This window comes from Callospermophilus lateralis, chromosome 4 (assembly GCF_048772815.1).
Source record: "Callospermophilus lateralis isolate mCalLat2 chromosome 4, mCalLat2.hap1, whole genome shotgun sequence".
Classification (NCBI taxonomy): Eukaryota; Metazoa; Chordata; class Mammalia; order Rodentia; family Sciuridae; genus Callospermophilus; species Callospermophilus lateralis.
The window spans coordinates 146,086,450-146,101,248 of NC_135308.1; the positions used below are offsets into that span (position 1 = coordinate 146,086,450).

At 38.9% G+C, this 14,799-nt stretch overlaps 1 protein-coding gene across 1 annotated transcript in view; it reads left to right on the plus strand.

Moving 5' to 3' along the window:
• The window catches only part of Apaf1 (apoptotic peptidase activating factor 1), an 83,162-nt gene that overhangs the window by 65,859 nt on the left and 2,504 nt on the right, over window positions 1-14,799 (plus strand). Inside the window, exons 23-26 of the mRNA XM_076854975.2 lie at window positions 7,165-7,284; window positions 7,599-7,724; window positions 8,614-8,739; window positions 10,854-11,000. Coding sequence (XP_076711090.2) covers window positions 7,165-7,284; window positions 7,599-7,724; window positions 8,614-8,739; window positions 10,854-11,000 — 519 coding nt within the window. The remainder of the gene's footprint in view (window positions 1-7,164; window positions 7,285-7,598; window positions 7,725-8,613; window positions 8,740-10,853; window positions 11,001-14,799) is intronic.

A 14,799-nucleotide genomic window follows, 5' to 3' on the forward strand; every position in this document is an offset into this window, starting at 1 on the left:
TATAGTTTCCTACATTTCTAGAATTATTGTTTGATTTTTTTTTAATAATCTCTATCTCCTGATAAAGATGCTTATTTGGTTTTTTTTATCTGTTTATGTAATTCATTTTTAATGTGTTCTTTCACTGTTTGAATTTGCTATCTCATATCTTCTTTAAGATTCCTTTCCATCTGTCTAAGGTATTCCTTGAGTTCTTTATTTGGCCATTTTTCTGATGCCTCTAGGTCTTCCTGAATATTTAGGCTGTCCTGCATTGTTTGTACCCCTTTTCTTCTTGCTTTTTCTTGCTGCTCATGTTACTTCTTGTTCTGTTTGACTGCTGAGTTACTGTTTACTCCTGTGAATTTATTTGATGCTGTCTCTGCCAGTTTCAATGAAGTTATCTCCTCTGCCGCATTCTGGTGACGTCAGTTCTCTGCCATGGTGGTATCCCATGCAAATGGCGACAGTTTGTTCCCTTTGCTGGGTGACCAATGCAACGGGTGGGTCCTGACTGGCTCTCCTAAGCTCCATCTCAATCCTGTGGCCACTGTCTGTGAAGGCTCAGTTGGTATTAACCTCCGCAGGTTCAGAAGGGCCGACCAGTTGTTTCAGCCGGATCGTTTAGTGCTGAGTCACAGTGGTTTACCTGCGAGATGCAGGCGAACGGGAGTTTGAATTCAGCCGATCCGGGGCTCGGTGTGTGTTCTGAGAGGCCCAGACTGTTCGCCCCAGATCCATGTCAGCTCAGCATTGCCTAGTGATCCTGAGCAAACAGCATTTAGATGGTTTACGACTCCCTATGCCCGCGCAGCTGAAGAGGTCAGAGACATGATCTCTCCGTGCCCGCCGCCATGTTGGATTCCATTTTACAAACATATATATTTAACTACATATATATATATTTGGTTTGAATCTGCCTTCTCTTTCTATAACACCCCTCATTTAGATGTCGGCTCCTGGATCAGTCATCTAGTTTTCATCTTCTATATTTCAGCTTTCTACACTGTGTTCCATTTCCTGGAAGTGTCCTTAGTTTTACCTTTCAGCCTTTTTATCGAGTTTTAAATTTCTACCATTTTTCATTTTATTTCTGTTTTATTCTATTTTTTTCTTTTTATTTTAATGCCCAAGAGTCTATTCTTATTATTTAATCTTGGTAGGGTTCTTTTTTTTGTCTTTTTTGGAACTGGGGGTCAAACCAGGGCTTTGTGAATGCAAGGCAGATGCTTTGCCACTGAGCTGCATCCCTGCCCTTATTGTTTATTTTTTTGGAAGAGCTTTATGTTCTTTTTTTATAGATGGAATATCTTCTCTTTCCTCTATTAGGAGATACATACACATATATACAATGTATATAGAAATTATATATTTTATATGTAAATATCCAATTTACATATAAATATGTAAATTGCCTGCACACGTGCGTACACATGGGTGTGGGAGCGTATATATACACACATACACACACACTCACACTCAAACTCACACTTTTTGCCCTCCAAGTTGTCTTTTTCTGTTTGGTTGCTTTGGCCTTTGTTTTAAAGGCTTCTTTAGCCATGCAGTGATCATTGGGTAACTGAGATAGCTGTGAAAAGGCTCATTTAAAACCTTCTGTGTTGACTGAGACCTTCTCTGAAAAGTAAACTGGATGGGAAACCTTTCTGTTAGTATTTCTGGGTCTTTTGTCTTTTTCTCCTCAGATTCCTAGAAAAGAATCTGGCAATTTTCTGCCTGGAGGATAAATCTGGCTGATGGATTCTCAGAATTAGGTGGAAGAGAACTAGGAATAGATGCTAGAGGTCAGCATTTGTTCTGTATTTCACTTGCTCCCTCTGTTCTCCAAATTCCAGTTCTATCCTAGATGGTGCTGGTACCTTATAATTCAAGATTCTGGTGTGTTTTTATTGTCTGTAGCAGCATTATTCTGCAATTTATTCCCCTTTTCTCATAACTTTGGGATTCAGCAGCAGTTTTTTCTACTGTTTTAACTGGTCAGAAAAATAGAAAACTAATGAATTCCCAACACATATAATATTAGGGAGAAGAACAAAGGAACATTTCTCTAGCAAAAGAACATTTTGAATGTGCCTGAATTCTAGTGTGCATTTTAAGCATATCACTTCTGGAGTGCATTCAGATTATGCACATGGACTTAGATGAAACCCATTTGTGTTTCTTACCTTTCTAGCTTCTCGCCTCTAATCTTTCATTTTTATAAATGTTAAAAATGCATTCTTATTTTCATGAGATCTCTTCACACCTTGCATTCCCCTGTTGTTTTTGGACCTTCTCTTTCCTTTGTTGTATCATCTTTGTTCTGCTTAGTTTGGATTCTGTTTCTACGCCTTGCAGGGTTTTCCTGGTTAGTTCTGAGAGTTCATGGCCCAGGCTGGTCTACCTCTCCAGATGGTACCTACTCTCCTGTACTCAGTTTCTGCTTCTCTTTTCTGGTTAGTCCAGGAAGTGTCACTAGGCTTCTTTGGGATTCTCTGCTTCTTCCTATATAGATGTTAATCCCATGCAGGTCTTACGGCTCTATTTGTCTCCATCCATTTGTATCTTGGGGTTTGTGGGGATACCTTGTCACTTAACATGGTCTTACAGATATCATTAGTGCAGTTTTGGTTGTGTTATTCTAGTTACTCTGACTGCTTTTATTAGATGGCTTCAGGGAGACTAATGAACGATGCCTGAGCCACTGCTGTTTTCCCAGGAGTCCTGGACTTCTGTTCTTAGCTCATCCTCAGGCCCACCTTTGGATATCCTTAGAGCCTCCAATTTCTGAGCATTTCAGGAGTCTGTAGCATCTGTTTTTCGTTTTTCTCTATTGTTTTTTGGGTTCTGTTTTCTTGGTTCTGCTGCGTTAGTCACCATTTTCCTGCTTTCCAGCTCCAACATTGTGTCACTGCCTCCTTTGCCATCCCCCCCCTTTTTTTGTTTTTTAAACATTCAGAATTTCTTTTATTTGTATATATGTGTATATGTGTGTGTGTGTGTGTGTGTGTGTATGAGTGTGTTTATTTTAGTTGTCATTGGACCTTTATTTATATATTTATATGTGATGCTGAGAATTGAACCCAGTGCCTCGCACATGCTAAGCAAGCACTCTACCACTGAGCCACAACCCCAGACCCCCTTTTCCATTCTCTTTATCTTGCCATTTTAACAGGGTTTTAGAAGGAAAGAGATAAGTGCATATTCAGTTGAAGTCACTATATTCTTTCATTTAGTACATATATTTCTTTTTGTGGCAGTATTTAATTAACTATACTATTAAAAATGGTTTTAGAAAAAAAGTGGGTTTTTTTTTTTTGGTACCAGAGATTAAACCCAAGGGTGCTTGACAACTGAGCCACATCTGCAGCCCTTTTTTATGGTTTATTTAGAGACAAGTTCTCACTGAGTTGCTTACCGCCGCACTAAGTTGCTGAGGCTGGCTTTGAACTCCTGATCCTCCTGCCTCAGCCTCCTGAGCCGCTAGAATTATAGACGTGCACTGCCACGACTGGCTAGGAAAAAGGTCTTTTTATGTTGTGTCTTTGTGGATCCTGTGAAGGTGTAGTGAAATTTGGCTTCAGTCTAGAAACTTTTTTATTTTAGGATCCCATGATGGTTCTTTATTAGCTGTGAAACTCTGTAATAGTCACATTTTTTTCCTCTCCAGATGTCTTTGAAATAGTAAAACTAAAGTGCATCTGATGAAATTCTCTTGACACATCATATGGTATATAGTCTTTCTATTAGAAGTTTTAATTCCTAAGGTTTTATGACCTGCTTAAAGATACCCTCAGCCAGAGGAAAAATACTTTCTAGAAATACTTTCAGAATGGGAGGTATTTTTAGAAATACAAGTTGTGTTTTATCTTCTTTTTCTGTTCTGCTCAGAATACTTTTTTACATTTACAGAGTCTTAATGAGTGTGCTTCCATGCAGCAGAGCTCTTGGTAGGTATTTCCAAACAATGACTGGTTGAGTTTTGTTTTAGATTTTTTATGATTTAGTAAATGACTAAAAACGTAGGTTTGTTTTGTTCATCGTTGTATCCCCACTGCCTGGAATGTAGTAGAAATTCAATGAATCTCTGTTGAGCTGAAGTTATTGCCAAAATTCAAAGAATCAAGTGACCTAGTTATAGCAGAGTTATGAAAATTGAGGTCCACTTTGGTAGTTTTGTGATTATTTACCTTGAGGTAAGTAAATAAAATCCAAGTAGTAGCCATGCTCACCTGAGTCATTGTATAATTATATATTGACTCTTGCAAGTACAGGAAAATTTTTTTAGCATTTTTAAAATTTAAGTTTCATTTATATAGTTAAAAAAATTCAGTAGTATGTATACTCACAAAAATTATAGCCAAATAGACATCCCCCAACTCAACTTCAATGCATTTGACTAATTTGGGGGGGAATGTAACTGTTACATCAAGGTTGATTCAAATGGCATGTTAAGTTTGAGCCCACAAAAAAAAAAAAAAAAAAAAAATCACTGTCATCACTGCCTCATAGAAATCTTCTGTAATAAAGCCAGGAAGGCTATTCTTAATCTCCCTTCAGTGACTGTGCAGGAAGGTGCCCTGGCTTCTTGATGTGCAGGAAGGTACCCTGGCTTCTTGATGTGGAGGGCAGCAGTAAGCACCTTAGTTGTGAATGGACACTGAATCAGGCACAGCTGAGACTGGTAGTGTCTGTCAACAAGGGCAAGCTGTACAAGTGGTGAAGCCCCGGAAGCGTAGGAGGGAGCTAGGAAGTTCCTAGTACAAGTGTTCGGGTGTTTCATGCTTAGTTGCACAGGGTGTCCATCCTTTCTTGTATAGCCTGGGGAGGCCAGGAAAGCCATTCTCACCCACCACCCAGCATATCTCATTGCATTCTTAAAATACTGAAATTTCTAATTCATTCTCATTCGAATACTCTTACTTCTAGTTCCTTGTCTAAAGCCCCAGTTTGCATACAGGATACACTGCTCCTGATGATCCTGTTTTTGAGAACATCCAACCTGAGCTAGAAAATAGGGAAAGATCTGAGAGCCAGGGCTTGGTGAGGAGGGTGACTTCCAAGAGCAGTGAAAGAAGGAATAAAGAAAGAGGAGTAAGAGTTGTCATTTCTTTTTTTTCCTTTTTGTGGTGCTGGGGATTGACCCAGGGCCTTGTGCATGCGAGGCAAGCACTCTACCAACTGAGCTATATCCCCAGCCTGAGATGTCATTTCTTCTGTAGTTTTGCTTAAGCCTGATAGGAAAAGCTTAAGGACATTTTTACAGTTTGAACTTCACCAAAAACTAGACCCAGAATGTTTGTAATAGGCCTACCTCGGTTGGTGGCTGATTTTTCTTTATCTTTTTATCCTTTTGGAGCCCGCCTGATGGCCCACACCTTCAGTGGGCTCTTTGGGCTGACTCTTTGAATACCTTCCCAACCTTTTTTCTCTACTGTTACTTCTGCTTCTCCTGTATTCTAGCCAGATTGAACTATGAAAAGGTCCCTATACTCTTTTTTTTTTTTAAAGAGAGAGAGAGAGAGAGAGAGAATTTTAATATTAATTTTAACATTTATTTTTTAGTTTTCGGCGAACACAACATCTTTGTATGTGGTGCTGAGGATCGAACACTGGCCGCACACATGCCAGGCGAGCGCGCTACCGTTTGGACCACATCCCCAGTCCCCCTATACTCTTAACATTTTGTACACCTACACTTTAAATCTAGATTTATTCCTTTTGTTTGAAAAGCCCCTCAATTTCCTTTAGCCTACTTTGAATGCACTGTCTCCACCAAATCTTCTGTAAGGAATAGCTTTTTGATTTCCACATAATTTTTATCTCTGCGACTAATATCATCTGTTTTAGTTATCTTTTTGTCACTGTTACCAAAATACCTGACAAGAACGGCTTGGAGGAGGAAAGATTTATTTTGGCTCATGGTTTTGGAGGATTGAGGTGATTGTTGGCCAACTCCATTGCTCTGGCTTAAAGTGTGGCACAATATCATGATGGAAGGCCCTGCTGGAGGAAAGCTGCTCAGTGCATGACAGCAGGGAAGCCAAGAGGGAGAGAGGGGAAGTGTCCACCTCCCAGTAGTCTGTTCAGCTACCAGGGAATTAATCCATCACACAGATTAATCCACTGATGAGATCAGGGCTCTCATGATCCAGTCATTATCTAAAAAGCCCCACCTCTGAACCTTGGTATACTTTCACCACAAGACTTGGGAGGACATTCTAGACTCAGGTTTCTTTTTTTTTTTTTTTTAATTTATTTTTCAGTTTTAGGTGGACACAATATCTTTATTTTTATGTGGTGCTGAGGATCGAACCCAGTGCCCCATGCTTGCTAGGCGAGTACTTTACCACTGGGCCACAACTCTAGCCTCTCAGGTTTCTTTTTGATAGGTCCTTGCTTGATTCACATTTGTCTCACATGTAGGTACTAAATAAACATTTGTTAAATGAGTTAATCTGAAGTCAAGAATTAACAAGGCTCTCAGAACAGTTGCTTTGATTAGTAAATATGGGATGTTTTGCACATGGACATGGCCTAGAAATAGTCTCTTCTGTTCACTCCTGTGTCTCAGATATTCTTATGTGCTTATTTTGTGTCAGTTACTGACATTATTTTAATTCCTCGTCCTCTTTTATCTGAAGACCTGAAGCTCCATGTGAAAAATAATGCCCTGTTGCTTCTTTCATTTGATGCTTGCATTAGGGGATGGCTAAGTCTCTGAAGCTTGGAGACCCTGTGACCTGATTTTAAGCTGTTTGTGTCAGCTGACCTTGTTGGGCAATAGGTCTAGCTTCAGTGGAGCCAGAATCTACAGACTTGCCCAGCTTGTGGTTCAGAAATCTGTGAATATGTAATTGGGATCATTTTCTCTGGAAAATTTAATCAGATGGTGAGCTCACTGCCATATTGTGGCTTTTCTCCATCTTCTGGTATAATTAACTGTTCTCCAAGCAACTGAAGAAAACAAATTTTATTTAGGAGAAAAATATTTTATTTTGCCCCAAGTCAAGTTAATTAAACCCAGCTTTTCTCTTTGTAAAATGTGGACACCATATTCCTTATTACTCCTCTCTGTTTGGAATGCTACAAGGATAAAGGACTTGAACTGAGAGTGCATACTCTCCCTGCCCATCCATGGGATATTATTGAGGGAGGTTATAACAGACTTATTTCTTTGATATTCAGATATGGAATTGGCAATCAGAGGAATATGTTCTTCTGCAAGGCCACCAGGAAGCAGTGAAAGACTTCAGGCTTCTAAAACATTCAGGATTGCTTTCTTGGTCATTTGATGGAACAGTGAAGGTAATTTGAATCTCAGGTTTAAAATTTTTTTTTTCAGTATTTTGCTATTGCAACAATTATATTTCAGTAGCAAAAGCACATAGATGTTAAATGGTTCAGTTTCTAATGTTTATATTCTTGTTTTTTTGTTTTTCACTGTGGTCACTTATATCTGCTAGATATATGTGAGCATTTTATACCAAAGTGTACTTACTTAAAGAGATCGGAACAACTAGTGTGCTAAAACCCATATTTAAGATCCGTCTTATAGCTGATCATGCTCTTTAATATAAAATGTTCTTAAAAGTTTAACTTCTAAGTTTTTTGTTCTTAAGGTATGGAATACTATTACTGGAAAAATGGAAAAAGACTTTGTCTGTCACCAGGGTACAGTACTTTCTTGTGATATTTCTTCTGATGCTACCAAGTTTTCATCTACCTCTGCTGATAAAACTGCAAAGGTATGTCAATAAATTGAAGTGTCCATGCATAAAACTGTACTATTGATTATGTATTATGAGTCCAAATAATGTATAAAACAGGATAGTAACAATTTCTATCTAATGTCTGTTTCATATTTTAGGACAGCATAATGGCTAATCTTTAAAAAGGGTTTGCATATGGTGGGCTATATTCTAAGAATTTCATTTCCTATAATAACACTTAATCTTCATACTATAGCTATCATTGTCCCCATTTTACAGATGTAGAAACTGAAGTTGGAGAAGCTTATATGAGTTACCCTCAGTCACAAGGAACCAGTAAAGAGTGGAGCCAGTGGGCTGGGGTTGTAGCTCAGTGGTAGACTGCTCGCCTAGCACATATGAGGTGCTGAGTTTGATCCTCAGCACCACATAAAAATAAATAAATAATGCACTAGGCCCTGGGTTCAATTCCTAGCACCATAACTAACTATAACTAACTAACTAACTAAAATAAAGGTATTGTGTCCAAATATATATATATATATATATATATATATATATATATATATATATATATATATATTTTTTTTTTTTTTTTTTTTTTTAATGGAGCCAGTACTCACACTCAGATCTCTATCACTCCACAGACTGTTCTTAACTGATTTGTGTTCTTCTAAGTCTAAAGATAAAGAAGGTATGACTTTTGTCCTTGAGTTGAATTTAAATTGAGTAATTAAAGGGAAATTCAGAAAAATTAATAGGGCTGCAAGTTGGAGTTTGGGCATCTCATTAAAGTATATGCACTGCCAAATGTTTCCAACTTCCATTGATGGAGTTTATGACTGAATAGCACTCAAGCCAAGGTTTGCAGATGCTTATTTCTGAGTTTGTTTATCATTCCTAAACAATTGTAATTGCCTTCCAGATCTGGAGCTTTGAACTCCCTTCTCCTCTACACGAGTTGAAAGGCCACAATGGCTGTGTACGCTGCTCGGCCTTCTCTGTGGACAGTTCCCTGCTGGCAACTGGAGATGACAATGGAGAAATCAGGGTAGGCTGTTTGCTACATGGGAGCGCTGCTCCTCTTGGAGCTTGGGCCTGCACTCTTTACCACATGGGGACCTTTGATAATGGGACAGGGAGGCACAGGCCCTTGGGTTCTGGTTGGATGAAGCATTCTTTGTATATTTTTGTGCGTTTGCCTTTATTGTAGGAAGAATTCATTTTGGAGTTAGACTGAGGCATTTCCTACATAGGCGAGGAGGCAAATGCCCTAGTTATTTGCAGCTGGTTCTCTGCCATTAGTTTGAGAGTGATTCATCTTAATTTTTGGACTAGAACCAAAGGTTGCTTTTAGTGGCAAAATTTGAGGAAAGTAATTTTGTAAATCATTGTCTGGGTTCTAAATGAATTGCAAATTCTGTTGGTTTTGATTGCTCAAAGAAAAGATCTCTTTAGTACTTTACCAATTAGTCAACATTTACAGTGTGGTTTGTTGCAGTCTTCTCTCTGCTTTGTTAACTGAATAGTGCAGAGGATCACATTTCTATAATTGGGTGGGCATTGAAGGACTTCTTACTGAGGCAGAGTCTGCAGGATAGGCCAGATTTTACCACCCTGCAGTGCGTAAGATACACATATAAACTGTGCTGATTTTACTTAGGAAAACGTCTGTTTTAAAAGGGAGACAATCTTCATGTCTATGGAAATACAGTGCAATTTGGAAAGTATTGCATGCTGTGAGATCAGAAATCACAGAAAAACAGAGCTGGTGGTGTTAAAAGAATTGGACAGATATGGGGAATTGTGGATATTGGAATGGCTGCTTAGTGATCAATATACATGGAGGATTGAAACTCAAGGAGTAGGCATATAATGCAGACCAACAGGAGAACATGGAATTTTTATGAATAGAGGTAATCAGAAAGGATGTCCAGTAAAATTAAGATTCTCCTTAAGGACTAAGGAACAAACCTTCTATTCTATCCCATTCGCATAATGCCCTGCCAGCTGATGTGGCAGGCCACTGTGGGACATTCCTTGTGCTTTGAGTTCTCATCTTTGGATGAAAGGGCTCCTTTACAAGTTGAGATAGTGTTCCATTTTTCAGAACCCCCTAAAGGAAAACTCTTAAAATTTCAAATGTGATTTTAAAAAATTTTCCCTGGTACATTTTCTGAAGAAAATTTTGTTTTTCTACTTGATTATTCATAATGTAGGAACACGATTCATTTTTGTATATATAAATAAAAATAGCTATATATATTTTTATCTAGCTATATGTATTATATCTACCTATATATATTATGTCTAGCTGTCTTACTGAAATCTGTATGTTCTTTTCAATTAGTTTCTCTTAAATTTTCTAGGGAGACATTTGCTGATTTTTTTTTTTGGTGGGGAGGTGGGGTACCAAAGATTAAACTCAGGGACATTCAGTCACTGAGCCACATTCCCAGCCCCATTTTGTATTTTATTTAGAAACAGGGTCTCACTGAGTTGCTGCCTCACTGTTGCTGAGGCTGGCTTTGAACTCACTATCCTCCTGCCTCAGCCTCCTGAGCTGCTGGGATTACAGGTGTGCGCCATGGCGCCTGACTTCAGGGAGACATTTTCAAGTGATGATTTAACTATTTCCTTTTGTACGTATGCCTCTATTTCTTTTATTATTCTCTTGTGCATTTCACTATTGTGTATTAAGTATCACAGGAAATAAATGTACATCATCTGTAAATGACTCTAGTAAAATAATCTTAGAATATAATATATGTATTTAGAACCTCACAGGTTCTAAATACTTTAGATGTTTGAATAATATTTGTCAACATTTTTGATGTTAACTTTTGGACTTTTTTTTTCTTCCCCACTTAGTTTATATGGCTTCTTTTATATTTCTTGCATCTCCCTTCATTCATTTTTCTTTTCTTTTTTTACGTACTGTGCTGGAGATTGAATCCGGGACCTGCACCTGCTAAGCACATGCTCTACTACCAAGCTATACTCCTAGCCCCCTCTTTTAATTAGAGTTAGCATTTGAATCAGTCACTCTATCCTTTTGCTTTGTAAGAATGATCTCCATATATCCCAGAGATATGAAATATATATTTTAAAACTAGAGAAGCTTCTGGGTAACCTGTTAATGGACTGTGTGTTGTGTTTACATAGATATGGAATGTCTCAAATGGCGAGCTTCTTCACTTGTGTGCTCCAGTTTCAGTAGAAGAAGGAGCTGCTACCCATGGAGGCTGGGTGACGGACCTTTGTTTTTCTCCAGATAGCAAAATGCTTGTCTCTGCTGGAGGATATCTTAAGGTAAGAGTTCCTGAAGGACTGTGAAAGAGAAGAACCACCTCTGCCTTTCTTTCCAAGCTGTTCCACTTCCTGTTTCTCAGTTGGCTCCCTATAGTGCAGCAGAGTGAAAGGGCAGTTGCCATCACTGTTTGGCAGTGATGAGACTGAGGTCAGCAAGGGTGCTTTCCTCAGGTCTCTTGTAGGCTTTGGTGACAGCTCTCCTCTCAGTTCACCAAAATCTAGATGGTCAGAATGACTAGCAAGTGGGGTGTTCAACCAATTTTACCTTCCATGTCACTCATTATTAAATATTTTTGTTGAAATTCTTTTAAAAATATTTGTGGAATTTATTTTCTTCAATAACAGTCACAACAACAATAATAAAAGCAGCATATTGCTCTATAATTTATAAAACGTGTTACTTCCATCATCTCACTAGCTAGTTTTCTGAAGCCTACATTTTATACTATCCTTGGTTATAGAAGAGCATACTGAATTTTGTGGACATTGTGACTTTCCTGAAATTATATAATTAGTGAGTAGAAGGGCCAGGACTCACACTCAGGTCTTCCTCCTCAGATTTCTGTAGTGAGTTGGCTTCTGCAACTTACTGGTGGCTCTTGGGGCCATGGTTTGAATATGTTGTGGTGCTTCAAGGTCATTTTTTTGGTGCTTGCATCTGTTAATCCCTCCATTCAGTGAGACTGCTCTCCATGCCTACTGTGTACTCAGGTACTACTGTGTGGCGCATTTGTTAAGTTTTGTTCCTGCCTAACAGCAGCTAATAGTCTGGGGAGGCAGGTGATAAATAAAGCCTCTAAAGTGCAGGAGGGGTCTGGCACATGGTTACATGAGGGAAGTGGATAGGCTGCTGGTGGGAGTTACCAGAGGTTCACATGGAGAGGGAAGCCTGAGGGTCTTTAGAATAGTGATTTACTTCTTTTTTTAAAAAATATATTTTTAGTTGTAGTTGGACCCAATATCTTACATTATTTACTTATTTTTTTATGCGGTGCTGAGAATCGAACCCAGTACCTCACTCATGCTAGGCACTTGCTCTATCACTGAGCCACATCCCCAGCCCAGCCTTTACTTCTTAAACAGGTAGAAGGTGATACTATATATTATACTGACCACTTGAAAATTCTATAAGCTTTTCATTTAGAATAGATCCCATATAAGACCTTATGATACTGCTATTTCTTACTGAAAACAGCCAACTGAAGCTGATTCTGATCATCTAGATGTTCCAAAATACTTGAGTGAAGTTTTGGTTATATGGGACCCATATCATTGCAATTATCTACAACATAAAACTCTAGCTTATAAAATAAGATAAATTAGGTAACAGTTTTTAGTTCTGTGAAAAGATAGGAATTATGATTCCTTTACAAGGTTGCATTGGAAATACAATTCTGTCAGTGTTAATGCTGCATTAACCTACGTCTTTTTGGGCACAACTTCATTCAGTTATCAGGGGATCCCAAGTCATGATCATCACTTGTTTTCCTTTAAGATAAAGGTAAACTGTAACTCTTGGTTGCCTCTGAGGATAATGCTTAGAGGAGGGTCATTGCTGCCTTGTGTCAGAAGCTGAGAGTCTTGAACTGTATTAGTTCCTGAAAACTGCTCAGTCTTCTGACACCAAGCTTCTAGAATTTGATTTCCTGAGCTCCATAAATGCTGTCACATAGTTGTGAGTCTGGCTTTTAAGGTGTTACAAAGATCAATGACCAGATTTGTGGAGCTCTTGGAGAATTTTGAAATAAAGCAGCAGAACAGGTCTGTGTGTTCTAGGGGTTATATCTTAAGGCTAAAAGAAGCTGTAGCATGTATATTTAGTCTGTATATTTAAGTGATCATCAGGCTGCTTTGCCTTCTGGTTTGATTACTGGCATGGTTAAACTAATTATGTTATAGCCCAGCCTGCATCTACCCAGCATGTTAATGAGACTATCCAAAAGCACAGAACAAATTAAAAGTAAAAAGGAACAGCTGCTGTAGTGGCCAAGAAATTAGGCCTTTTGAGTCTGCTCACTTTAAAAAGAATCCAAGCTATTTAAATTGAGTGCCAGTGAAATAAAGTAGGTATCCAGTTGTAAAAAGATTTTAACTTTCAAAGTTACTTCTATTTGTACGTGAAAAAATAAGATAGCTTTTACCTGAATTAATGCCACAGAGTACATAATGTTATAATGCAAGAAATTCACATTAATTCATACTCCTGAGGAAAAAAGCTGATCTGAAATGTGGAACACATGGTGGTAAGTGAAAACGTACCATCATTTAGAGGCAGCAGTGTCATGGTTGGGAGAGTGGGCCTGGGGACAGACTGAGTTCAAAGCTGGACTGTGCCACTCATTAGCGTTTTGACTTTGCACAACATTGTTCCATCTCCTGGTGCCTCAGTTTTTTGTACAATGGGTGTGACAACCATACCTCATTACAGAGATTTCCCACATATGCTTGTCCCCACATGTATGCCGCTTCCCCCACTATCAACATTCCCTACCAGAGATGGTGCATCCTTTGCAATTGATAGACCTGTGTTGACACACATTGTCACCCAAATTCAGTAGTTTCCATTAGGTTCATTCTTGGTGCTGTACCTTTTATGGGCTTGAACAAATCTCTAATGACATGTATCTACCATTACAGCATCAAACAGAGTAGGTTTACTGCCCTGAAAATCCTGCGTATGTGCTGCTATTATAGCATCTATTTTTTAAAGTCTATATTAAACTGTCTCCAGGGACAGTGGTCTGTGTTAATAGTGGGAAAGGAAGAAGGGTCACTGGATTCAGAAGCCAAATCTTTCCACCTCTGCCACCTGCCAGGGTCTGAGGTTCAGGTTCTTCTTTCAGAAACCCACTTCCTTATTTGTAAAATGGTGGGTTAGGTGATAAGCTATAAGAGCCTTAGACACTGAAAAGTAGTGAGTCTCCTCTCAGGGGACAGATTGTGTCCTTTGAACTCTTGATTACATTGCTGTTTTATGAAGCCAGCTTGCCAGTTCTGGAAGATTCCAAGTTAGTGCATTCTGCTTAAGTAAGGTTCAACAAGTCTGGTATGCTTTTATCAGTTCCTGTGACTAAAGAGATCATGCATAATCGACTCCATAACGTGCTAAGGCAGAATGCTAGCCTTGGCCATGGACACAAAGGTGGATGACACTGTGTTCCGAATACTCAAGACTTTTTTGTAGTACTAGGAATTGAGCCTAGGGGTACTCTATTACTGAGCTACATTCCCAGACCTTGTTATTTTTTTATTTTGAGCCAGGGTCTCACTAATTTGCTGAAACTAGCCTTGAATCTGTCCTCCTGTCTCAGTCTCTCAAATAGCTTGATACATCTGAGGCCTTTGAAAAATATGTTCATTTGCATTGTTTCTTGCCCTTGTTTTAGCTGTGAGATACATGGGTAAGCTTTATGGTCTCTATCTGGTAAATGGATATAAATATTGTTATAATCTATCTTAGTGAGTTCAAGGATTGGAAGGGAAAGGAAGCACCTGCTTCATTTGAGATTAAATAAATACATAAACCATTACATAAAGAAACTGGGTCATATGTTCTTGAATCACGCCTGGTGGAAAGGAAGATTCTCTAGAGAGAACATTCTGGTTGTCTGTCTGAATTCCAGTCTGTGACTACAGAGGGGCACTGGAGAGAAAAGAGGGGCAGTCATCTACCAAGACATGCAATCAGGAGAGCCCAGTCCTCCATGAGGAACTCTGTCGCCTGGTGCCTGCAGCTCTCAAGCAGCTGCTTGTTTCTCTAGAAGTGCTGGAGTGGGGACGGAGTGGGGATGGGTAGGGA